Consider the following 27,731-nt stretch of genomic DNA (forward strand, 5'->3'; position numbering starts at 1 on the left):
ACATAGCAGCCGATAAAATCTGTTGTTCAATATTTCATGACTGATGAAAAATTTGCCATGTTGTGTGCAGTAGAATTTTGATGCATTGCAATGCATCGCAATGCATCGGAGAATCGAATCGAATCGAATCGTTACCTGCTGAATCGTAATCGAATCGAATCGTGAGGGCAGTGCCAATGCACACCCCTAGTGAACGGTACATGTCCCCTGTCCCTCATCAAACTCATCAAATACACAATCCAACAACTCCACGACGCTCTGGGGGACAAGTTGTGACCTGCACATTCACCACACTATGAAATAATCATAGCGTTTATGTAACATCACGACACATGAAGCAAATAGTTCCGGCTGCATTTGCCTCTAAAACAACTCTGTCTCGTACCTGCTGTCATCTGCTACAGTCAGACTTGCCAAATAAGAAACATGGTCTTCAACATGAGTTCATGTTTATTTTATATTTTATTGTGTCAGCTTGAAACCATACAACCATGTAGTGTAGTCGAACAGGAATGTGCACGGCCAATCAAATCCCAAACAATCCATGAACCAATCAATGATCACTAATAAACGAAAATGAAGTCCTGAGTGTTAATTGGCTCCAGTTTCCAAGAAACAGCATTTAGGTAATAATTATAGAAATATATACTAATAAAAATAATCAGTCTCAAAGTGAAGATAAATTTTATTCTACAAACGTCATGAACTGAGCGTCATGTTAACAGAAAAAATCACTAGCTGGTAGGGTTAGTAGTTGATGGTTTTTGTGCTGCTCTACATCAGCAGGAAATGCACATTACATATAAAACTGATTCAAATTGTTTTATTTGATTCAGTAAAACCACAAAGAAAAATAAATCACACGTAATTCATTATATTCAGTGTCTCTACAACATTATGTTTGTTTCCAGTTGTGTTTCTTGTTGTGTCTGTTTACCTGTGACCAGCTCACAAACAGCCTGTAAAGTTGAACATGAACAGTGAATTTGTTTAAAATGTGTTTTTCTCCTCGGTGACGCTGGCGGCTCAGAGACTTTTAGCTTGGTGATATTAGGCCTCGTCCTTCATCAGCAGCTGAGTAAAAGTCACCGTGGTTTTTGTCCTGTAATAATCGACGCTTCCATCTTTAAAGGAAGAGGAAGAAGTTTACAAGAATCATTGAGAAGAGTTTAGAAAATCAACTGAATTAATCCATGAATGTGAAAACGTGAGTGAGAGACAGAGACAGACATGTAGAGACTGAACTGTCTGTTCAACAGTGAGAAGGTTTCTGTGACAGGAGGAGACTCTGATTCACTCAACACAGAGACACTGAGGAACCAGAACAGAGTCTAAACCCAGGATACAGAGGTTGAGTGAAGGTGATGTTGAAGGTGTAGAGGTGGATCAGTGAGTCAGAGGAGACTCTGTAGAAGGACAGAGAGCCAGCAGGACAGTCCACATACACTGCTACTCTGTTAGAGACAGAGGAGGAGGAGGAGGAGGAGGAGGTGATAGGTGTCAGTCTGTTATTGTGCCTGACGTAGTAACCATCATCAGAGCACTCCAGACTCCAGGACTGATCGTTCTCTCCAAACAAACAGTCTCCACTGCCTCCTTTCCTGCTGATTCCTCTGTAACTCACTGATATATCAACACATCCTCTCCACTCGACCTCCCAGTAGCAGCGACCAGTCAGACCAGTTGAACACAGCAGCTGAGGCAACGGGTCAAATCTGTCTGGATGATCAGGATATGACTGACGCTCCATCACAAGTGTCGCCTTCCTGTTGTTGTCAGACAGTTTGATGTTTCTGTTCACTGTGTTTGTGTCGATTGTGAGTCGACAGGAATCTGATGGAGAGAACAAGACACAGCTGCAGTTATTGATCATGTGATCAGTTATTGACAGTTTGATGAAGACTCATGACGTCAGTGATGTGACAGTGTGAAGATGGTTGAATGTGCTGCTCAAAGTAAAAACACACTTACATCTCCATGGACCTGGTGTCAAACACTGGACTCCAGCAGGCTGCACCCTGAAAGGAGGAGGGGGGTCAGAGCAGCACGTTCTCTGTCAGCACGCACACATGGACATTACATGGCTCTCACACACACACTGTTTTATCACTGTGTTCACATGGAGGCTGGTATGTATGGATGAACACTGAGCACAGAGAAGAAGGAGCTGGAGTCTTTATCTAGTGATGATACAGAGCAGGAGGAGACGAGGAGGAAACACTTCATCATGTGTTTTCTCCATGTGATGTCACTTCAGTGTGAGACACACACTTTCACTCTCTGACTCTCAAGCTGCACAAACACACGTCACAACAAATAAGATGAAGACAACAGGTGGAGGAAGAAGAAGAAGAAGAGTGCAGCTGTGAACAGTGGATGGTTTCAGTGTTTGATGAGGAAGGAAACACACTCAACATGTTTGTTAGAGCTCAGTGAAACAGTGAGTTTAGTGAGAAACACTGAGTGTGAACACAACTTGTGTTTGTTTGAAGAAAACTCCCCAGGAAGCTGAAGAATGAGGCTGTGAGCAGGTTTCCACAGGAGCCACAGCAGCAGTGAGTGGATGAAGGAGCTCTAATAGAAACCATCTGATCACAGTGACAGGACGGATCAGGATCTCATAATCAATGACTCTGTTCTTCTCTGCTCTTCACACAGATCAGCTGCAACACACTGACTCACTGAGATCAGTCACATCATGTGGAACAAAGCAGCCGTCCTCAGGACCAGTCCTGAGCTCCATCAAACCTGTCCACATATTTTTACTGGACTTGAAGTCAGAGTCCAGAGGAAGCAGAGAAACTGTAGAGCCTTTGTTTCTGTGATTTATTGATTTCCTAGTGGGTTTATGTTTCTAAGCACCTTATTCTTGTGTAATTTGAGCATGTGTGTGATGTGTATTTGGTACCATATTTTAGTAACCTTATAGAAGTGTGGTGTTTTGGTCCCTAAATACCTTGTCCTGTAATCTGGTCTGGTTGCTTGAAGTTACTGGGTCCACCATTACCAGCCCCAAATGAAATCATTCTATACTGCCCTGATACTCTTTTTACTCTGTGTCTTAGATTGTTAATAAAAAATTGGGTAACACTTTATTTTAAGGGGTCCTTGTTCCTGTGTATCTACCTAATTAATTACAGTGTAATTACCTATGTAACCGTATGTAATAACATGTACTTACATTGTAAATACATAGTGTATTTTTGGTGTACTTACAGGTCCTTGTTACACTTGTAATAAGAAATGCTTGTTACAATACTTTGTCAAAGTGGCCTCTCTCTTTGGGGAAGGGGTACACCTGCAAGAAAAATGGGTGAAACCACAACCCATGTTGCCTGGGCAAACTTTTCCATCAATCTTCCTCCTGCCTCTTGAGTCTTGGAACATGTATGCTGTTACACAACTTAGTATATGTAACAGTTGTGTTAATACACCGTTGTTACACTTTGATACAGTGGAATGAGCACATTAAAATAAAGTGTACCTGCTGGGATACCACAGTTCTTACACATTAACTGCAATAATCAGTGTCTTCGATAGTGTACCACGTGTGCTGTTTAACAACTTAGTATATGTAACAGTTGTGTCAGTACACCTTTGTTACTCTTTGATACAGTGGAATGAGCACATTAAAATAAAGTGTACCTGCTGGGATACCACAGTTCTTACACATTAACTGCAATAATCAGTGTCTTCGATAGTGTACCACATGTGCTGTTACACAACATAGTCTATGTAACAGTTGTGTTGGTACACACGTGTTACTCTTTGATACAGTGCAATAAGCACATTAAAATAAAGTGTACCTGGGTCGGGATACCTCAACTCTTATAAATTAACTGCGATAGCAGTGTCTTCAGTCTTGTACCACTTGTGCTGTTACACAACTTAGTATATGTAACGATTGTGTTAGTACACACTCACTCTTTGATACAGTGGAATAAGCACATTAAAATAAAGTGTACCTGCTACATACTTACATGTTACATCATGCAGAAACTCTAAATTGCTGTTGACCTTGGTACTCAAGTATTTTTACATAAACCAATAACTAGAATTGCAGAAAATGAGACAATGCTGGATAACTCAATTCATATGGAACTGAAAACATCATCAGCAATCTGTATGCGTAAACCACACACTCAAAAAAATGCATTTCAGTGTTCCTTTATTGTCCTGTATTTTTATTAACCCCAAAAAACCACAAGGCGTGATCCTGTCCTTTAATGGAGTCCTCTATTTCTCCTCTGTAAAACTGAAATTATCAAACACAATTTCCTTACAGTACTTACAGTAGCATTGCATGAATACACTTCAATTAGCATCCAGATTAAAAGGTCTAATACTCCATATTTACTGTAACAACACTTTGGTCCATAAGTTCAGACAAAGGTTGGTACAGTTGACTTCAGGATCATCCTTGCTACTTCCTCAGTCATTATCAAACATTTTTACTGTATCATTTTGGAGAAATTAAGCCTCAAAGTTGCATCTTCAGCTTCTTTTAAACAGGAAAAAATGCCCTATACTCAATTTTTACTGTACAATAACGACACTTTGGCCCATAAGTTCAGGGAATGGTTGGTACAGTTGGCTTCAGGACCACCCTGGCTACTCCCTCACTCAATATCAAACGTTTTTACTGTATCATTTTGGAGAAATTAAGCCTCAAAGTTGCATTTTTTGATATATATATATTTTTTTTGAAGGAAAAAGGCCTTATACTCTTTATTTACTGTACTATAACATCACTTTGGTCCATAAGTTCAGGCAATGGTTGGTACAGTTGATTTCAGGACCACCCTGGCTACTCCCTCACTCAATGTCAAACATTTTTACTGTATCATTTTGGAGAAATTAAGCCTAAAATTTGCATTTTTTGCTTTTTTTTTAAAGGGAAAAATGCCTTATACTCTATATTTACTGCACAATAACATCACCTTGGTCCATAAGTTCAGGCAATGGTTGGTACAGTTGACTTCAGGACCACCCTGACTACTCCCTCACTCAATATCAAACGTTTTTACTGTATCATTTTGGAGAAATTAAGCCTCAAAGTTGCATTTTTTGCTTTTTTTTTAAAAACATGACAAAAAGGTCTAATACTCCATATTTACTGTACAATAACAACACTTTGGTCCATAAGTTCAGACAAAGGTTGGTACAGTTGAGTTCAGGACCATCCTGGCTACTTCCTTGGTCATTATCAAACATTTTTACTGTATAATTTTGGAGAAATGAAGCCTCAAAGTAGCATTTTTTGATTTTTTTTTTGAAGGAAAAAAGGCCTTATACTCTTTATTTACTGCACAATAACATCACTTTGGTCCATAAGTTCGGTCAGTACTTAGTACAGTTGGCTTCAGGACCACCCTGGCTACTCCCTCAGTCATTATCAAACATTTTTACTGTATCATTTTGGAGAAATTAAGCCTCAAAGTTGCATTTTTTGATTTTTGTTTTTGAAGGAAAAAAGGCCTTATACTCTTTATTTACTGCACAATAAGATCACTTTGGTCCATAAGTTCAGGCCATGGTTGGTACAGTCAGAGACGTTTTAATATGAGGAGACAGACCACTCTGCCCGTTTTGAATGGGGAAAGCTGCGACGCCAAAGATGGCGCATGTCCCGCCCCTTTTCACCAGCAGCCAATCACCTGCGTTGCCAGAGCTGAACTAGGCCAATCATGTTGTTGCACCAGCGCATGCGCACAAGTAGATTTACGACAGACAAACCTACCTGGTGGCAACAACAACACGGCTTTAGCACCGTGTGTACTGTATGTGGTCAGGTTGAACATTTACTCTAAGGTTTTCGGAAAAGTGCAGAGCCACCGGCGACCGGGAGCGGCTCCTCATCCTGGAGGAAAGCTGTTACATTTACCCGCGGAGTTTTAGAGGTTTACTGCCGGCTTGTTAATTTGGCAGCCACATTGGTTGGTCTTAATGAAAAGTGAAGCTTCAGGTGTGTGCTGCTGAACGAAAGCGCTACCTCGGGGCTACGTATACAGAATTCACCTCATTCACATCAATAAGTGTTTTACAATGAACCGATTAGTCCACCGTTTCTTTAATTAAATTTTTGAATGTATACTTTTGTTCGTTTCATTTTTTAACCTAAACATTCAAACTGGGCCCCCTCCCTTGGGGCTAAGCATTAGCCTCCTGTCCATGATAGCAGCAGCAGCAGCAGCAGTCCACTCCAAAAAAATAAAAAACACAGTCCGGATGAAGCACTGGAGCCGTGGACCGATAGACACCGTCACCATTAATAACGAGAGCCTCTATTGTTTTATTGTACCGAGTACGAGAGGCTTGTTGTGAGCTGAGAAGCTGCTGTTAGCGACGGATGCTAACCGAAGCTAGCGGCGGATGCTAACCGCTAGTTGAAGTTAGCATCGAGCTAGCTCAGCACAACGAACGCCCCTCATACTTGTTACCGGTCGAGGCTTTAGTTGTCAGTGATGGTCGGTAATCAGTCCGTGGCTCCAGCGGTTCACTCGGACTGTATTTATTTATTTTAACTGACTGCTGCTGCTGAGACGACATGCTAGCACTCGATAGCATCCGAGACAGCTAACGTTAGTGGGGATCGTGGGAGGGGGGAGCAGACACAGTCACCACACACAGAACTAGGAGCCCATAGGTGATGATTAAGACGGATTTCATGAAAGTCTAGCGTTTATTTTTGGGCAAAAATCTCCAGACTCATGCCGATATGTCTCCAGGTAGAGCAGGGCAGACCGGTGTAGGTATGCTCGGCTCGGGCTGCTGCTAGATCACGGACTCAGCCGTTACAGCCGTACAGTGACGGCAGTGTCGTAAATCCACGCGCATCCGCAGTTGAGTACTCCCTGTGGAAAAATAGCGATTTAAACGTCATTCTGCTGTAAAGTTTATGTTTTTTTGGTTTTTATTTGTATCTTATTTCACTGGCTAGCACGTCTGTATGTTTTTTCCGTCCTGCTATCACGTTAAAGGGTGGATTTGACCACCCCTCCATTCAATTAGATAGGCGTCTGGTCTTCTTGGGCTTTTCGAAGCGTCGCCAATATGGCCGCCGAGTGGCCTGACTTGCCTATAGGGCTTTGGTACAGTTGACTTTACGAGCACCCTGACTACTCCCTCACTCAATATCAAACGTTTTTACTGTATCATTTTGGAGAAATTAAGCCTCAAATTTGAATTTTCTTTGTTTATTTTGCACTGGAAAAGCTCAAATACTCAATTTTTACTGTACAATAACGACACTTTGGCCCATAAGTTCAGACAAAGGTTGGTACAGTTGATTTCAGGACCACCCTGACTACTACCTCACTCAATATCAAACATTTTCACTGTATCATTTTGGAGAAATTAAGCCTCAAAGTTGCATTCTTAGCTTTTTTTAAAGACCACAAATAGGTCTAATACTCAATATTGACTGTACAGTAACATCACTTTGGTGCATAAGTTCAGACAAAGGTCTGTACAGTTGACTTCAGGACCACCTTGACTACTCCCTCAGTCATTATCAAACATTTTTACTGTATCATTTTGGAGAAATTAAGCCTCAAGGTTGTATTTTTTGATTTTTTTCGTGAAGGAAAAAAGGCCTTATACTCTTTATTTACTGTACTATAACATCACTTTGGTCCATAAGTTCAGGCAATGGTTGGTACAGTTGACTTCAGGACCACCCTGGCTACTTCCTCAGTCATTATCAAATATTTTTACTGTATCATTTTGGAAAAATTAAGCCTCAAAGTTGCATTTTTTGCTTTTTTTTTTTAAAGGAAAAAATGCCTTATACTCTTTATTTACTGCACAATAACATCACTTTGGTCCATAAATTCAGGCCATGGTTGGTACAGTTGACTTCAGGACCACCCTGACTACTCCCTCACTCAATATCAAACATTTTTACTGTATCATTTTGGAGAAATTAAGCCTCAAAGTTGCATTCTTAGCTTTTTTTAAACACGACAAAAAGGTCTAATACTCCATATTGACTGTACAGTAACAGTAGTCGAGTTGAGGGGGGATGGGGGGGGATGGCATCCCCCCTGAAATAAAAACGATCAAAATCATCCCCCCTGTAAAAATGCCATCCCCCCTCTCCATCCCCTTTTTACATTAAATGTTGGACATAACTATAATTATATTAAGGCTGTCGCCTGGCCTGGGCATTCCCAGCTCTAGCCCCGAACATTTCTTATATAGCCCAGGTCCAGGATGTTTTCTCAGACAGAAGCGCACGTTAACTGAGAAGGTAGTTTTGTAATTTCCCGGTCACAGTGAATGCAACACAGGCACGACGCCACGATCAGAGAGAAGTGTTGTAGAAGCGAGAATCCTCCTCCGTGTTTTATTGGTTAACAGTCAGGTAACCAAGGTGACAATCTGAACTCTAGCGATAGATAGCGTTCCGAGCGGCTCCGAATCACGGAAAAGGGGAGAAGTTTCTGCAATCGTGGTGACTCGCGCCAGCAGGGGCAGACCGCCGGTGGGTCAGTGGACCGGACCAGTCCGGCGTGGTGCTGCTGCAAGTGACCCGCTGACGTTAGTGTGTTTACATTTTTCTAACATCTATGAGCGTGAGGAGTGACTATTCTCGGTCAGAGTTTTGTTTTTGCTCTCCAGCCACAGCTCCACACTAGACCAGTTCTGAGTAGGCCTACTAAATGGGCTTTTTTAAATGTTTTATCTGAAGCAATGTTGTCTTTTCCCTTTATTTTCTCCTCAGAGTACACCAGAATGCCTTATTTATCTGTTAAAAATCACAATTTTTTTCTGGGGGCGTGCCCCCAGACCCCCCTACCTACAGTGCTTTAGAAAGATGTCAAATCAATTAAAGCCCAGCTGAGTTGGTACTAGTGGAGAAGCTCCATAATAATAATAAAATATATATATTTATATATAATTTATAATTTTATATTAATAAATTATATAATATAATTTACATGAATTACACTACCCCCCACCCCTTTTTTTTTTAATAAGGTGAAAAAAAATTGACCATCCCCCCTGAATTTTTTTTACAACTCGACTACTGTACAGTAACATCACTTTGGTGCATAAGTTCAGACAAAGGTCTATACAGTTGACTTCAGGACCACCCTGACTACTCCCTCACTCAATATCAAACGATTTTACTGTATCATTTTGGAAAAATTAAGCCTCAAAGTTGCATTTTCTGTTTTTTTTTTAAAGGAAAAAATGCCTTATACTCCATATTTACTGCACAATAACATCACTTTGGTCCATAAGTTCAGGCAATGGTTGGTACAGTTGACTTCAGGACCACCCTGGCTACTCCCTCACTCAATGTCAAATATCTTTACTGTATCATTTTGGAGAAATTAAGCCTCAAAATTGCATCTTTAGCTTCTTTTAAACAGGAAAAAATGCCCTATACTCAATTTTTACCGTACAGTAACATCACTTTGGTCCATAAGTTCGGTCAATACTTAGTACAGTTGGCTTCAGGACCACCCTGGCTACTTCCACAGTCATTATCAAACATTTTTACTGTGTAATTTTGGAAAAATTAAGCCTCCAAGTTGCATTTCTTGCTTTTTTTAAACATGACAAAAAGGTCTAATACTCCATATTTACTGTACAATAACATCACTTTGGTGCATAAGTTCGGACAATGGTTGGTACAGTTGACTTCAGGACCATCTTGACTATTCCCTCACTCAATATAAAACATTTTTACTGTATCATTTTGGAGAAATGAAGCCTCAAATTTGTAAAAAATTAGTAAAAAAAATAGTTTTGAAAAAAAAAATTAGTTTTGCACTGAAAAGCCTAATGTTCCATCTTTACTGTACAGTAATATCACTTTGGCCTAAAGTTCTGACAGTGGTTAGTGTAGTTGACCTCGGGAATACCCTGACTACTCACCCATGCAGTATCAAGTATTTGGACTGTATAATTTTTGAGAAATTAATCCATTAATTTTGCTCAATATTCACGCAAATGTAAAATCCCTATGATACATAATTTTTGACAAAAGTTGATAAAGTTGTTTCCAGGACCATTGTTACTACCCACTGATCCACTATTAAGCATTTTTCCTGCATCATTTTAGAGAAATTCAGCTATACAGTTCCATTTTTACATAGAAAGAGGCCTTATGCTCAGTATTTATTCTAATTTAGATGCTTAATTTCTCTAAAATGAGAGAGCTTTTCCAGTGCAAAACAAACGAAGGAAAGACAACTTCTAGGCTTAAAGCAGATATCAGTGGAATGTTTTTGTTAATATAAGTCCTAAATAGTCCTATTTTCCGTCAGCAATCACTTACATGAAGTATTTCAGCCTAAACACGAGTCTCTCCGTCACTCTGCTCTGCTGTAACCCGAGGAGAAAATTTTCCTTGTGGGATACAAGTGTTATCCAATGAGGAGAGAGAACGGCATGAAGGGCTGTGTGTGCAGCCAAGGGATGCGCGTGAATGTGGTGACGTAGCACGAGGACCAATTGATGCCTGACAAGGGCGGGGGCTGCTAACTCATGGTGCGTTCACGGAAACTCGTACTTTGTGTTTTTCCTTCCTGTGAAGTCATACCAGTTCGATCTGGTACGAGTTCACGGGTCGGAAGTAACGAGTGGCCGTTATAGGGAACTTTCACAGACAACAGGACGGTAAAAACACGAGCTACGGGTTACCTGGAACGCTACCAAGTCGTAGTTGTGACTTGAAGCTGTAACTTACGGTTTCAAAAGCCTGCCTTGAACGCAGCATTAGCCGAAACGGCCGTGCCGCTGTTATCTGCTTTAATTTCTCCAAAATAATACAGTAAAAATGTTTGAAAATGACCGAGGGTGTAGCCAGGATACTCCTGAAGTCAACTGTACCAACCATTGTCAGAACTTATAGGCCAATGTGATGGAACAGTACAGTAAATGTGGAGTATTAGGCCATTTTCCTGATTGAGTATTTTAGTTTTTCCAGTGCAAAATGAACAAAATAAATTAAAATTTTAGGCTTAATTTCTCCAAAACGATACAGTAAAAATGTTTGATATTGAGTGAGGGAGTAGTCAGGGTGGTCCTAACGTCAACTGTACAGACCTTTGTCTGAACTTATGCACCAAAGTGATGTTACTGTACAGTCAATATGGAGTATTAGACCTTTTTGTCATGTTTAAAAAAAAGCTAAGAATGCAACTTTGATGCTTAATTTCTCCAAAATGATACAGTAAAAATGTTTGATATTGAGTGAGGTAGTAGTCAGGGTGGTCCTGAAGTCAACTGTACCAACCATTCCCTGAACTTATGGGCCAAAGTGTCGTTATTGTACAGTAAAAATTAGAGTATTAGGCCTTTTTCCTGTTTAAAAAAAAGCTAAAAATGCAACTTTGATGCTTCATTTCTCCAAAATGATACAGTAAAAATGTTTGATATTGAGTGAGGGAGTAGTCAGGGTGGTCCTGAAGTCAACTGTACCAACCAATCCCTGAACTTATGGGCCAAAGCGTTGTCATTGTACAGTAAAAATTGAGTATTTTAGTTTTTCCAGTGCAAAAGAGTATAGGGCATTTTTTCCAGTTTAAAAGAAGCTGAAGATGCAACTTTGAGGCTTAATTTCTCCAAAATGATACAGTAAAAATGTTTGATATTGAGTGAGGGAGTAGCCAGGATGACCCTGAAGTCAACTGTACAAACCTTTGCCTGAACTTATGGACCAAAGTGCTGTTATTGTACAGTAAATATTGAGTATTAGGCCTTTTTCCTGTTTAAAAAAAAGCTAAAAATGCAACTTTGACGCTTCATTTCTCCAAAATGATACAGTAAAAATGTTTGATATTGAGTGAGGGAGTAGTCAGGGTGGTCCTGAAGTCAACTGTACCAACCAATCCCTGAACTTATGGGCCAAAGCGTTGTCATTGTACAGTAAAAATTGAGTATTTTAGTTTTTCCAGTGCAAAATGAACAAAACAAATTAAAATTTGAGGCTTAATTTCTCCAAAATGATACAGTAAAAATGTTTGATATTGAGTGAGGGAGTAGTCAGGGTGGTCCTAACGTCAACTGTACTAACCATTCCATGAACTTATGGACCAAAGTGATGTTATAGTACAGTAAATAAAGAGTATAAGGCCTTTTTTCCTTCACAAAAAAATCAAAAAATGCAACTTTGAGGCTTAATTTCTCCAAAATGATACAGTAAAAATGTTTGATATTGAGTGAGGTAGTAGTCAGGGTGGTCTTGAAGTCAACTGTACCAACCATTCCCTGAACTTATGGGCCAATGTGTCGTTATTGTACAGTAAAAATTGAGTATTTGAGCTTTTCCAGTGCAAAATAAACAAAGAAAATTCAAATTTGAGGCTTAATTTCTCCAAAATTATACAGTAAAAACGTTTGATATTGAGTGAGGGAGTAGTCAGGGTGGTCCTGAAGCCAACTGTACCAACCATTCCCTGAACTTATGGGCCAAAGTGTCGTTATTGTACAGTAAAAATTGAGTATAGGGCATTTTTTCCTGTTTAAAAGAAGCTGAAGATGCAACTTTGAGGCTTAATTTCTCCAAAATGATACAGTAAAAATGTTTGATATTGAGTGAGTGAGGGAGTAGTCAGGGTGGTCCTGAAGTCAACTGTACCAACCATTGCCTGAACTTATGGACCAAAGTGTCGTTATTGTACAGTACAAATGGAGTATTAGACCTTTTTGTCATGTTTAAAAAAAGCAAAAAATGCAACTTTGAGGCTTAATTTCTCCAAAATGATACAGTAAAAACGTTTGATATTGAGTGAGTGAGGGAGTAGTCAGGGTGGTCCTGAAGTCAACTGTACCAACCTTTGCCTGAACTTATGGACCAAAGTGCTGTTATTGTACAGTAAATATGGAGTATTAGACCTTTTTGTCATGTTTAAAAAAAGCAAAAAATGCAACTTTGAGGCTTAATTTCTCCAAAATGATACAGTAAAAACGTTTGATATTGAGTGAGTGAGGGAGTAGTCAGGGTGGTCCTGAAGTCAACTGTACCAACCATTGCCTGAACTTATGGACCAAAGTGTCGTTATTGTACAGTACAAATGGAGTATAAGGCCTTTTTCCTGTTTAAAATTCATTAGGCCCTGTTAATTGTAATCACACACACACACACACACACACACACACGGACGAGCAGCGGTGCCGGCGGGACTCCTCGGCCGCTTCGGCCGCCGTATGACTGTCATACAGCGGCCGAAACGAGCGAGGAGTCCCGCCGGCACCGCTACTCGTCCGCGGTACTACCGCGACACGGATCGACGGGGCTGGGAGAAAGGGGGGGGGGTTGACGAGTGTGTGTGTGTGTGTGGTGTGTGGGGGGGGGCGCACGGTGTTTCTTAAAGGGACAACGAGGAGTTTCTAATCGGTTATAAAAAAGTCTCACGTTAATGTGGATGAATCTCCGCTACCCACACTTGTTAATGGGCCCATTTTCGATAAATATATCATTCTGTCTCTATCGTTATTTTGTTACTATTAGTGGTGGCGGGGATGCTGGTCGAGCCGACCAGCGTTTCTTTACTTTCAGTTTCGCAACGAGTCATGAGAATAACGTAGCTGAATTGCCGTTTATGGTCGGAACTGCGACGGTATGTGAACCTCTTTGAACCTCTGACTTTAATTATTGATGAATGAAAACATGAGTCCGTCTTGCGCCGGTCAAAAGAATTTTACGGTGTGCGCGGAGGCTCATAAATGTAGTGTGAAAACACTTAGCTTTTCCAAAACTCCTCGTTGTCCCTTTAAAACCTGAAGATCACTTCCTGGTCGCTCCGAGCTGCGTGAGCTGCGTGGGCTCCGCGAGAAAAAGCGGAGCGCCTGTGCGCCAATCAAACTTTTTTTCTCAGATATTTTGTAGAAAAACACACCCACAAATGACCTGAGGATTGAAGCTGAAGGTGTTCGCCATCTAGTGGTACCAAGCAGTCACAATATAGGGCAGTAGATTTAAAGATATGGGCTGTATCCAAGCATGCTGCCTGTCGCAATAATGCGACTTTGGCGCCTATCTATGGAGTTTATTCTCAGTCAGTGTGAGGGTCTAAGGGCTACGGAAGCCCTAAAGGGCCAAGTCCGTATACATTTTTTCATTATCGTTTTCTAGTGATAACGACTTATTATTTCGTTATCTCGAGATAACAAAGTCTGTTTTCTCGTGATAACGAATTAATTTATTTCGTTATCTCGAGATAACAAAGACCGTTTTCTCGTGATAATGAAATAATCATAGAATGTGTGGTTGACATGGTTGCCTAGCAACATGTTTCCCCGGTGCAATCGCTTCTGCTTACAGGGAAGTAGCAGCTGGTTAGCCGCCGCCGCTGCTCTAGTGGCGGCCAAGCACCGGGGTCTGTGAAGCGGGTTCATGAAGCCTGGTTGTTCCGACATGATTCACTCACAACACTGCGGCTGTAACGTTATGTTGTGTGTGTTGTAGCCTACTTTTCACGGTTAAATTATCACCGCGACACACACACAGAGCGGCGAGTCAGTTAATACGTAGTAGCCCCCTGCTACGAACATACAGCGGCTAACCAGCTGCTACTTCCCCGTAAGCAGAAGCGATTGCACCGGGGAAACTAGGCAACCATGTCAACCACACATTCTATGATTATTTCATTATCACGAGAAAACGGTCTTTGTTATCTCGAGATAACGAAATAAATTAATTCGTTATCACGAGAAAACAGACTTTGTTATCTCGAGATAACGAAATAATAAGTCGTTATCACGAGAAAACGATAATAAAAAAATGTATACGGACTTGGCCCTTTAGTAGTGGGGCGGATTAGCTCAATATTTTACACCGATCGTTCACTTTGTGATAAAAGCATGAAATTTGGTGGATGTGTTGGTGAATATGTTTCAAACAAATCTGGATATTGGGCCACCTCAAAAGCGCCCCCTAGTGGCCGTGGCAGCCATTTGTTATGCGAATAAATGAATGATTAATATAAAATGCCCTTTTAATAATACCAACTAGTGATGTATTGTATATTGTTGGAAAGCCTGATTAGTCACCTTTACAACGAGGTACAGCTTGTAAGGATCGTGCATTCATGGAATGAGCAACGGGGCTAAATGTGTGGGTAGCGCACCCCAAAAATGTGCATCCCCTGTGGGGCAGATTAGCTCATAAATCACAAGAATTGTTTATTTTGTGGTAGAAGCACAACATTTGGTGGATGTGTTTGTGGATATGTTTCAAACATTTTTGGTTTTTAAGGACCCTTAAGATGTCTACTTAAGATTTTTGCTTGTTGCCCGGGGCAACTAATGTTCCATGGGGGTTTTTTGCCGGTCATTTTGAATTTATGTCCGCACGAATGGCGAAAACGCCAATTTTCATAACTCCTAAACCAGACATCATACAAAGACAAATGAACACACTTTTTCATATAATTATGACACCAGGAATCAAATGGAAAGGTCACTGAGATGGTAAAACCACTCTTTATCAGAGAAAAATGAACTCTCGTGTAGTATTTTAGTATAGATAAATTGGTCGCTCCAACACATATGGGTCATTCCATGAAATTGGTAACTTTTCAACTTTGAAAAGTTAAAATTTAAACTATATTCAATTGCTATTTTTTAAGTAGCCAGGAATCAAAGAAAGTTTAAAATGACAAGAAATTATGTTGTGCCATCTCAGGCTGTGGAATTTAATATTTTATTATAGTTTTAATGTTTTCCTAATCTTGTCAACCCTGTTACCGACATCAACTTTACAATATACAGTATTTCTAATTAGAGATTATTGAGAATATTTTCTATATATAGTCTATATAGTCTTAATTATAATGGTAACAGTTGAAATTCAAATTTTTTTAACCATTTTTATCAAATTAATGACAACAACAGGGTTGAAGTTATGGTAACAGGGTTGACAAGAGTAATAGATGACAGGACACACATTCTATTGTCTACACTGCAAAGGTAACAGGGTTGACAGTAACAGGGTTGACTATTTCAAGCTAATTTGCCCATTGCTAGCTGAAATAAATGCTAGCTAAAGGGCAAACTGTGTACTTTGAAAGGTAATTACCTGTAGATATCGATTATATTATGAGAAATAGAAAATTGTTTAGACTTATATGTTAAAAAGTGGTAACAGGGTTGACGTTATATGCTTGTCCCCCCCGGTCCAACCTTGAAAAAACATCAAAAATAGCACATAAGAGATGAGAGAAAGCTACTTATTACTGAGCTGTTAGCATCCTGGGTAAGAGATGATGCAAACTCCTGTCAATCATGTCAAATCTGGGATGTAGCCTACCATTGTTTTTCAAGGGTTTTTTGGTTAGGGTAACAGGTTTGACATAAAATCAGGGGACACCGATAAATTGGTAAATATTTATAATAATTAATATATATTATTACCAAAAATTTCATGGAATGACCCATATACAGATGTTACTGGTTCAAATTTGCGGACTTCACGCGTGGTCCACGCGAGACGGCACAAGACTCATGCATTTTTTTTCTTTGGCGAGACAAGAGGTTTTAATGAAAAGCCTCAATGTGCCAAAACAACCGCCAGGTGGCATCTGTGAGAACGGAGGACGACAGGCGGATGACTCAGTGATCTGTGCAGTAATCCACAGCTTAAACTCTAGGCTATTAAACTAGAACTAACTACTGTATACACTGCCTAAATCACAGAAACTATTGTAATATGATAAAGCCTGTCTTGCTTTATGACTTGATGATTATGTATCACATATCGCCGCGATTAGGAGTGGCGCTGTTCATGATACAGAATACAAGAGGATGAAAGGAGAACTAGCTGCAGACAGTAAATAATATAGTAGCCTAGTTTTTCAATGACAAAATGTAACGACGGCAGCTACAGTAGACTATAGCCCACGTCTCACTCTCTTTTTTCGGTCATCTGTCTCGTCATCTCCAAAATGTGTTTTTAAAATGAGCCAACTACAGTACTGTGCAGTAGTGCCGCAGATTTCTCACTCCGCACCTTGTTTGAGAGTGCAGCTGGATGATTTCTTGTGAATGAACGGGTCTGTGTCACTTTGGGGCTGGGCGATAAAACATAGGATAAATAACTTTCCCTCGATAGAAGACGCGGCCGATACAAAGTGACACCGTCAGCCATGCAGCCGGCCTGGACTTTTTATTTTTAATTATGAAGGATTATCTACGCAAGGCAAAGATGATAGCATCAACAAAACACGGCGTAACACACGCGGCTGTATGGGACAGGCTTTTATTTAATTCAGAACAAACCGCTTAGCAAAAATGGAAAATATAGTCTATAATAATTAATTGATCTGTTGTTTGGCCACTGTTTGAAAATAACCCGAATTATGAGCAAATAATCTGATCCAGAACAGCAGTCATAATCAGACTTCTTCTAAATAAACCTAAACATTAAATAACTGGGTCAGGTCGGACCATGGGGTTATTTTTTCTCTTCTTCTTCACAGGAGAAGAGGAGGTGCGCTGCGCTCACGGACGCGTTGATGTTTTGTGATTTATCTGCTGCCTTGACTCTGCCCTTTATACATGTGCGTTCAGATTAACAATAAGACAAGCCATGGTTGAGTTTATTGAGTTTTAGCTGCTCAATCTCATTGTTTCAAAGAAAAGGGATTGATTTTTATAACGAAATGAAACGAAAACAATATTATATTGATACATTGTTGTAAAAAAAAATCCAAAAGAAACGAAAATGAACTAAAGAAAATAACTTTCACACACACACATTAAAACAGTGCGATTGGTTGAAAGCTGATAATTAGCCATGTGCTTATAAGCTGATTGGCCGAAACCAAGAACAAAGCCGCGTGAATGGCCAATCGCCATGTGTTAACATTTCCATATTCCGCACATTCTGTGACAAACTGTAAACTGTTTTCTTGTCTGTAACAACATCTATTGCACGTCTGTCCGTCCTGGGTGAGGGATCCCTCCTCTGTTGCTCACCCTGAGGTTTCTCCTGTTTTTCCCTGTTAAAAGGGTTTTCCATGGAGTTTTTCCTCAGTCGATGTGAGGGTCTAAGGACAGAGGATGTTGCTACGATGCCATGTGAAGCCCTTTGAGACAAACTGTTTGTAAAAACGGGCTATACAAATAAAATTGCCTTGCCTTGCCTTGCCTTAACGGCCGACATGTAAATCAGCTGTTTCGATGGGCGTTATATGAATAGAGATGTTAATGTGGTACTTTGCACATAGCCTCCTCTTCTCCTGTGAAGAAGAAGAGAAAAAATAACCCCATGGTCCGACCTGACCCAGTTATTTAATGTTTAGGTTTATTTAGAAGAAGTCTGATTATGACTGCTGTTCTGGATCAGATTATTTGCTCATAATTCGGGTTATTTTCAAACAGTGGCCAAACAACAGATCAATTAATTATTATAGACTATATTTTCCATTTTTGCTAAGCGGTTTGTTCTGAATTAAATAAAAGCCTGTCCCATACAGCCGCGTGTGTTACGCCGTGTTTTGTTGATGCTATCATCTTTGCCTTGCGCAGATGATCCTTCATAATTAAAAATAAAAAGTCCAGGCCGGCTGCATGGCTGACGGTGTCACTTTGTATCGGCCGCGTCTTCTATCGAGGGAAAGTTATTTATCCTATGTTTTATCGCCCAGCCCCAAAGTGACACAGACCCGTTCATTCACAAGAAATCATCCAGCTGCACTCTCAAACAAGGTGCGGAGTGAGAAATCTGCGGCACTACTGCACAGTACTGTAGTTGGCTCATTTTAAAAACACATTTTGGAGATGACGAGACAGATGACCGAAAAAAGAGAGTGAGACGTGGGCTATAGTCTACTGTAGCTGCCGTCGTTACATTTTGTCATTGAAAAACGAGGCTACTATATTATTTACTGTCTGCAGCTAGTTCTCCTTTCATCCTCTTGTATTCTGTATCATGAACAGCGCCACTCCTAATCGCGGCTATCAGGCTGTCAGCATTGTCCCCAAAACGTCTGAGCAGTATTTAGTACGGTGCTGCCACCTAGAGGAAAACAGTTGTGGTGAAAAGTCACGCGATCACGCGATCCTGCAGTGCAGGACAAACCCCGCAAATTTGAACCAGTAACATCTGTAGTTGTGTTGCTCATTCCATGAATGCACAACCCTTACAAGTTGTACCTCGTTGGAAAGGTGACTAATCAGGCTTTCCATCGGTCTAAAAGACAGCACCAACCGGAATTATTAAAAGGGAGAAATTATGGACTGAAAAAACATTTCTGAACTTTTTTTGGAGTAATTTATACTAAAATACTACACGAGAGTTCATTTTTCTCTGATAAAGAGTGGTTTTACCATCTCAGTGACCTTTCCATTTGATTCCTGGTGTAATAATTATATGAAAAAGTGTGTTCATTTGTCTTTGTATGATGTCTGGTTTAGGAGTTCTGAAAATTGGCGTTTTCGTCATTCGTGCGGACATAAATTCAAAATGACCGGCAAAAAAACCCCATGGAACACTAGTTGACCCGGGCAACAAGCAAAAATCTTAAGTAGACATCTTAAAGGTCCTTAAAAACCAAAAATGTTTGAAACATATCCACAAACACATCCACCAAATGTTGTGCTTCTACCACAAAATAAACAATTCTTGTGATTTATGAGCTAATCTGCCCCACAGGGGATGCACATTTTTGGGGTGCGCTACCCACACATTTAGCCCCGTTGCTCATTCCATTAATGCACGATCCTTACAAGCTGTACCTCGTTGTAAAGGTGACTAATCAGGCTTTCCAACAATATACAATACATCACTAGTTGGTATTATTAAAAGGGCAGTTTATATTAATCATTCATTTATTTGCATAACAAATGGCTGCCACGGCCACTAGGGGGCGCTTTTGAGGTGGCCCAATATCCAGATTTGTTTGAAACATATTCACCAACACATCCACCAAATTTCATGCTTTTATCACAAAGTGAACGATTGTTTAGCTAATCCGCCCCACTTTATTAGGGCTTCCGTAAAGGGCAGAGGATGTTGTTATGATGCCATGTAAAGCCCTTTGAGAAAAAATGTTTTTTAAAATTTTAATTTCAATTTATTTATTTGCTATGGAGGACAATGTACAACATTCAGCACTCCCTCCAAGGGGGTGCGGCTGTACCCAATTGCAGCCTTAGGCTGATTTACATTGCTAGTCCCCCTGCCGGATGTTATTAGGCATGGTCCTTAACTCTTTCGCGACCATTGACGAGTAAACTCGTCACAGCCTGCCGAACGTTCACGACCATTGACGAGTAAACTTGTCAAAACCGTTTTTTTTTTTTACAGATTACGATAATAGACACTCTGAGGTACCCTGTGTGTGAATATGGTAGTCCTCTGATATGTAAAACTGTTTTAAACTAAAATAAAAACATAATGTTTTTTATAAACTGTGTGATTTTGGTTTTGTTTGAGTAATCTGTCTCCTTGAATGCTGCTCTGGGGACATCGTGCAGCGCTGTGCGGCTGTCGGCTACAGTGTTGCGACTTTCTCGCTGAATCTGCCGACTTTCCAAACCCTCTTTTGACAAAAGCGACCGACGACAAATCTGGCGACTTTTCCCGGTGCTGTTACAAACGTTTCTGGTTTGGAGACTCGGATCTGAAAGCCCCTTATCACGGCTGTTTTCACGGTGCAGCGGAGCGGGTGCTGTGCAGCGGGGGCTGTGAGCCAGCCGCCCCCGCCCCAGAGCACCCACCGCCGGCCAGTCACACAGCAGTGTCACGGAGCTGCTGCGCTGCAGCCAGAGACCCGCACCGCTGCACCGCTGCTCTCCAGGCTGCCACACCCCCCAGATTTGCCTAGAAATATATTTATTTAGCCGTAGAAATGATTTGGGAGACATGCCACCAGTGTTGTGCTAGTTACTGAAAAATAGTAACTAGTTACAGTTACTAGTTACTTCATTAAAAAAGTAACTCAGTTAGTAACTCAGTTACTTAAACCAAAAAGTAATGCGTTACTGAGAAAGTAACTTTTTCGTTACTTTAAAACGTTTTTTTCCCCCAATGCTCCCAATAAATAAAGGTTGATTGAATTCCCCTCTAACCTCAATTCAGTTCTGATGAAAAAACACGTGTTTTTATCTGTAAAATTTTACCATCATCATGCTGCATGATGTCAGCAGCAGCTTGACCTAACATAACTGCAAAAAAATCTTGAGGATACGTCTTTACCGAGTTAGGCTACAATCAAGAAGCTGTTTTCATGACGGAAGTAAATTCACTCCAGCGGTAATTTTTATCGAGCGATCAGCTGTGCTTACCGTTTCAGGCGTCATAATTCGAGTCCGTCTGTCGGACTCTAACCGCTGCTACTCGGGTGGAGTGGGTGCGTGTGTGTCTCGCTGTGACTCTCGAGCTGTGTCCCAGTTCAGGGGCTGCAGCCTGAACTGACACACAGCTTCGTTCTCGGATGCTGCGTTAGCAAAGTTACCTTAGCTCGCCGTCATGCCGTGCCCAGAGAATCGCTCTGGTCCTGCCCTGACCGGTCCAGTCCTCTTTATGTAGCGTGTTTGATTACGTGTGGGACGCTAGAGGGCGGCCACCAAGCGCTTTGTTTTTCAGTGTCACACAGTGCTCTGTCTTTCTTTCAATTCAATGAAACTTTATTGATCGCTAAAATGTTATGGGAAGTGTGTGCCGCTGTAAAACCTCACCAGAAGGAACGGAAAGGAACGGAGTAACGCAGTGTTTGGTAACGGAAACGGAGTTACTGATTTTTAAAAAACAACGCGTTACGTTATTAGTTACTGAAAAAAGTAACGGCGTTAACGTAACGGCGTTACTATTAACTCGTTACTACCCAACACTGCATGCCACACTGCAGAGTACCGGTAAAATGAGCCGATTGCCACTTGACACAAAAGTGCGTTTTTCTCTGAAACTAGAGCGGGAGCTCCGTTTTTGGAGAAACCCAGCTCTCTTCTCCTCCTTCGTACTCACGAACGAAACGGCGGAAAAACTCGCCGTTTTTTCGAGGAGCACGTTGTAAAGTCACTCTTCAACCACGTGAAGACCGTTTGTTTCTAGGTGATGTACAGAGTTCAGTTCGACGTGAGAAAAAGGTAAACAAATAGCGAAAAACATGTGGTCCTGAGCGGATGTGCTGAGGAATTAGTGTGGTCGCGAAAGAGTTAAGGGAAGATCAAACAATAAAAACAATAATACATTCAAGTAAATGAAAATCAAAACAATAATAATAATAGTACATTCAAGTAAATGCAAGTGTGTGGACAGCAATCTGTCATAGAAAACTAAATAATACAGCATGATACAATTATAACATTATACAGTGTAGTGCAAATCGGACAAGTATAAAAAATAGAGTTTAAAAGGGGCTATAAATAAAACGGTACAGTAGTGCTCGACATTAGTGTTTTTAAATATGTGATAATAATAGTAACAATACTGGTCATAATAATTTTGGGAGAAATTGCACATGCCGACTGGCCTCAAGTTTATAATAAATAAGTTGGTAAATGGGGGGGGGGGGGGGCTGTGTGGGGTGTGTGGATGGTATGGAGGCCTGTAGCAATACAGAATCCAGTGCATAGTTCTTGTAGTTGGTGCGTTTAAAAAACCGGCTATACAAATAAAATTGCCTTGCCTTGCCTGCAGTCTCTGGGACTGTTCAGGTCAAACACTCTGTTGGTTCAGGAGCAGTTAAACCAGCTGCAGCTGAATTTTTTCCTGATCAACTCTGAAATAAAGTCTGATCAAAACATCTGGAGAGACTCAGAGCACAGCTGCCAACAACTGGTTTCATCACTGACATCTCTTCTCCTGAATATGACACAGTAAGTCATGATGAGACACTGAAGTCATGAGGAGAAACTCCTGATCCCAGTAGTTCATCACTGTGACTGATGAAAGCTGCACAGCTCATGTTTGAAACACTCAGAGATTTTGGCTTCAATATAAACTGTGTAAGGACGAGTCAGACTGTGACAGAGAACGTCAGTGGAGTGGGCGGAGCTTCACTGTGGCCTGGATATGATCTGAGTGATCAGATCTGATGTCATCAATGCATTAATCACCTGAGACAGATGTTAATACCAGGTGTGACCAGGTGTGAACGAGGCCATAGAAAATGTTCCAGCTCCTCCTCCTCTATCAGACAGTGTGTGTGGCTGCAGCAGCCTCTCCATACCTGAGAGAGTCCAGTCTCCAGTCTGGATCCTCCAGTCCAGCAGACAGCAGCTTCACTCCTGAGGCTCCTGGATGATTGTAGCTCAGGTCCAGCTCTCTTAGATGGGAGGGGTTGGAGCTCAGAGCTGAGACCAGAGAAGCACAGCCTTCCTCTGTGACCAGGCATCCTGACAGACTGAACACACACAACAACACACAGGAAACCACTGTCAACACCTGGAGGTGTGTTCAAGTGTCATCAGATAAACATCTGGATGGATCCTCACCTGAGAGTCTCCAGTCTACAGTGTGGACTCTCCAGTCCACCAGACAGCAGCTTCACTCCTGAGTCCTGCAGGTTGTTGTTACTCAGGTCCAGGTGTCTCAGACTAGAGGACTGGGAGCTGAGGACTGAGGACAGAGCTTCACAACTTCTCCCTGAGAGGTTACAGCTGCTCAGTCTGAAGAGATGATCATGAGGAATTAAAGAAAACAGCAATTTTTTTTCTGTCCCGTTGAAAAGACAGAAGTATCTTTATATAATGATGAATAAATCCAACTATCTCTACACTTACAGAGCTTTGTTAGAGGCTTTGACCACTGGCAGCAGCCTCAGAAGAGCCTCTTCTGAAGCAGAGTATTTCTTCAGATCAAACTCATCCAGATCTTCTTCTGATGACAGTAAGATGAAGCCCAAAGCCGACCATTGAGCAGGAGACAGTTTATCTGTGGAGAGACGTCCTGATCTCAGGGACTGTTGGATCTCCTCCACTAGAGAACGATCGTTCAGTTCATTCAGACAGTGGAACAGGTTGATGCTTTTCTCTGCAGAGGGAGTCTCTTCAATCTTCTCCCTGATGTACTGGACTGTTTTCTGATTGGACCGTGAGTCACTTCCTGTCTGAGTCATCAGACCTCGTAGGAGAGTCTGATTGGTCTTCAGTGAAAGACCCAAGAGGAAGCGGAGGAACAAGTCCAGGTGTCCATTTGGACTCTCTAAGGCCTCGTCCACAGCACTCTGGTAGAAAGTTGTAGATGTGTCTCCAGACACATGAGACCACCAAGATGTTTGTTGTTGTGACATCAGGTTGAGTCCAGAGTTGATGAAGGTCAGATGGACATGAAGAGCAGCCAGAAACTCCTGAACACTCAGATGGACGAAGCAGAACACCTTGTCCTGGTACAGGCCTCTCTCCTCTTTAAAGATCTGTGTGAACACTCCTGAGTACACTGAGGCTGCTCTGATATCGATGCCACACTCTGTCAGGTCTGATTCATAGAAGATCAGGTTTCCTTTCTGCAGCTGCTCAAACGCCAGTTTTACCAGAGACTCAATCATCTTCCTGCTCTCTGGACTCCAGTGTGGATCTGTCTCAGCTCCTCCATCATACTTGACCTTCTTCAGTTTTAGATAAACCACCAGGAAGTGGATGTACATCTCAGTCAGGGTCTTGGGCAGCTCTCCTCCCTCTCTGGTCTTCAACACCTCCAGAACTGTAGCAGTGATCCAGCAGAAGACTGGGATGTGGCACATGATGTGGAGGCTTCGTGATGTCTTGATGTGGGAGATGATCTCTCTGGCCTGCTCCTCAGCTCTGAACCTCTTCCTGAAGTACTCTTCCTTCTGTGGGTCAGTGAACCCTCTGACCTCTGTCACCATGTCAACACACTGAGGAGGGATCTGATTGGCTGCTGCAGGTCGTGTGGTTATCCAGAGGCGAGCAGAGGGAAGCAGTTTCCCCCTGATGAGGTTGGTCAGCAGCACGTTGACTGAGGTGGACTCTGTCACATCAGTCAGGATCTCAGTGTTGTGGAAGTCCAGAGGAAGTCGACACTCGTCCAGACCGTCAAAGATGAAGACGACCTGGAACTGATCAAAGCTGCAGATTCCTGCTTCTTTGGTTTCAGAGAAGAAGTGATGAACAAGTTCCACCAAGCTGAACTTTTTCTCTTTCAGCACATTCAGCTCTCTGAAGGTGAAGGGAAATGTGAAGTGTATGTCCTGGTTGGTTTTGTCTTCAGCCCAGTCCAGTGTGAACTTCTGTGTTAAGACTGTTTTCCCAATGCCAGCCACTCCCTTTGTCATCACTGTTCTGATTGGTCGGTCTCTTCCAGGTGGGGCTTTAAAGATGTCTTCTTGTCTGATGGTTGTTTCTGGTCTGTCTGGTTTCCTTGAAGCTGTTTCAATCTGTCTGACCTCATGTTCAGCATTGACCTCTCCAGCCCCTCCCTCAGTGATGTAGAGCTCTGTGTAGATCTGGTTCAGAAGGGTTTGGTTTCCTGCTTTAGAGATCCCCTCAAACACACACTGGAACTTCTTCTTCAGGTCAGATTTGAGTTTACGTCGACAAACTGCAGCAACATGTTCTGAATGAAAACACAAGAAATCAGGCCGATAAGAAAATATAACATGATAATTCTTCTAAATCAGTGATTCTCAAACTGTGGTACGCGTACCACTAGTGGTACGTGGGCTCCCTCTAGGTGGTACGCAAAAGACTCACCGAATTAAACATAAATAAAATAAAATAAATTTCAGATGCATCAAAAAATCAGGCAACCGCATATTTTCGGCCGAAAATGACCAAAAATGCATTTGCAGGATGTTGTGATGATACCATAGAATAGAGACTGTATAAATACAAGCAAAAACCTGCCGAAAATGCCGACATCATTATCAGCAAACGAGTCCAGGCACCGCTCCGACCACACGTGTATCTGTTTACCTGTTAGCTCCGTTAGCTCCGTTAGCTCGGCTACAGTCCAACTGGAGCGGCTCGTTGAGCAGCGCTTCAAATAACCTGCGTACTTGTGTACTGCGTACGTGTGTCTTTGATGTTAAAGTTTAGTGTTACTTCTCAGAGTTTTATTTTTACGATCGGGGGTCATATAAACATGACGTACTGCTAATCTTTTCCGGCCAGTCGTCATGGAAACATGACGTCAGTGCTGTGGCTTTTAGACCCGAGAGAAAACAAACGTGTATGAGCTGAAAAATGAAACAACGTATCATTGTATACCGCCATTATAATTAGTAGGCTAATTATTATTATTAGGGAAGACTGGGGATGGTTGTAACAGCATCACTTTCACCAATAAGGGATAACAGTGTGTAAATGTGCTCAATATCATGTGTAGCCTACCCACTCCCTCCCTGACATTGCATGTGAATTTACATGGCTGTGTCAGTGTGTAGGTTTTACAGCCCAAAAACATTTTTTTTAGGTCAGAAACTAATATTTTTTTTTCAAGCCTAAATTTTGACTAGTATTGATACCATTTAAGTTTAAATTAAGTAACTTGTATAAGATGAAAGAGCAGGTTTTTGGGTGAAATATAAGTCATTTCTTACATATGAATATATGAATATGATCTATAAGACAGCTTTCTAATGTTAGGATACACACCACTGCCCCCCCCCCCCGTCGACTTGGTGGTACTTGGAGAGGCAAGTATTTTCTGGGGTGGTACTTGGTGTAAAAAGTTTGAGAACCACTGTTCTAAATAACCACTTTATGAACATGTTTCCCTCCATGTGTTGATGTCAGTGAACGTCTCATTTGTCCATCATGTTGAATCTTTACAGAAATCCTCTTACTGCTCTGCAGACGCTCAGCCAGCTCCTCCTGCTTCCTGCTCCTCAGGAGCTTCACTGTGATCTTCACTAACGCCTCTCTGATGCTCCTCTGCTCTTCATCCTCACTGTTCACCACCTCCTCATCCTCCCTCTGACGCCCTGAGCATTCTGGGTAATCTGGACTCAGAAGCATGTGGATCTTCTTCAGCTCGTTCTTCACAAAAGTGACCATGTTCTCCTCCAGCAGCTGGAACAGAAACTCTATGAGTGACAGCATCAAACTAAAACCTGACAGACTGACAATCCACTGGTGTCAAAGTGCAGCATGGAGATGATTGTGAACACAACAGATGTAACAGCAGCTGTTGGACATGTACCCACCATAAACATGGAGTCCAGGTGTGTTTGATGCTGCTGGGCAGACTGACCACTGGGAACCTCTGAGCTCTCCTGGTCCACTCTGTGGAGGAATCGTGAAGTGAACATCAGTACAGAGAGACAGAGATGGCAAAAGTACCTAGATTCTTTACTTGAGTAGAAGTAAAAGTACCTGTGTAAAAAATGACTTGAGTAAAAGTGAAAGTACTGATCCAATTATCTATACTCAAGTAAAAGTAAAAAGTACAGGCTCTGAAATGTACTCAAAAGTATTATGAAAAGTATAAAGTATTTCTATTGCACGATTCACTGCAAAGCTAATAACCACACGATAATTTACCTTGAATCCATTTCATCAATGTTATTGTTTGAATAATTCACTTAAGTTTACCTGCCGGACACAAGATGTATCCTAGTGTACCTCACCATAGTCAGTCGTAGGCATTTGTATTGTACACTTCAGGTATACACATCACACTTCTGAACATTCAATTTTGGACCAGGATTGGCTTCTAAACTGTGGTGTCACAAATCATGCTCATAGTCCCAATTAATCATCTTTTTTAATCGCACATCAGACAACAATTGTTTCTCACTGTACAGGTGGTGTGTTATTGTGAATGGCACACCCAGGGACTACGTATGAAAATAACTACACTTCTCTAG

At 41.4% G+C, this 27,731-nt stretch overlaps 2 protein-coding genes across 2 annotated transcripts in view; both read right to left on the bottom strand.

The window, feature by feature from the left end:
- LOC310987927 (protein NLRC3-like) overlaps positions 1 to 27,731 on the bottom strand; it is a gene marked incomplete at both ends in the record, with an annotated part of 313,828 nt that overhangs the window by 42,571 nt on the left and 243,526 nt on the right. The window lies entirely within an intron of this gene.
- LOC310987210 (protein NLRC3-like) lies at positions 1,289 to 27,494 on the bottom strand (the record flags this gene model as incomplete). The annotated part of the gene is made up of 7 exons (XM_083973401.1): positions 1,289 to 1,833; positions 1,972 to 2,018; positions 23,133 to 23,306; positions 23,398 to 23,571; positions 23,686 to 25,477; positions 27,065 to 27,147; positions 27,487 to 27,494. The coding sequence occupies 7 exons, from the start codon at positions 27,492 to 27,494 to the stop codon at positions 1,298 to 1,300; spliced, it is 2,814 nt and encodes a 937-aa protein (XP_083829527.1). The 3' UTR covers positions 1,289 to 1,297.

Source organism: Trachurus trachurus (genome assembly GCF_905171665.1).
Source record: "Trachurus trachurus genome assembly, chromosome: 6".
NCBI lineage: Eukaryota > Metazoa > Chordata > Actinopteri > Carangiformes > Carangidae > Trachurus > Trachurus trachurus.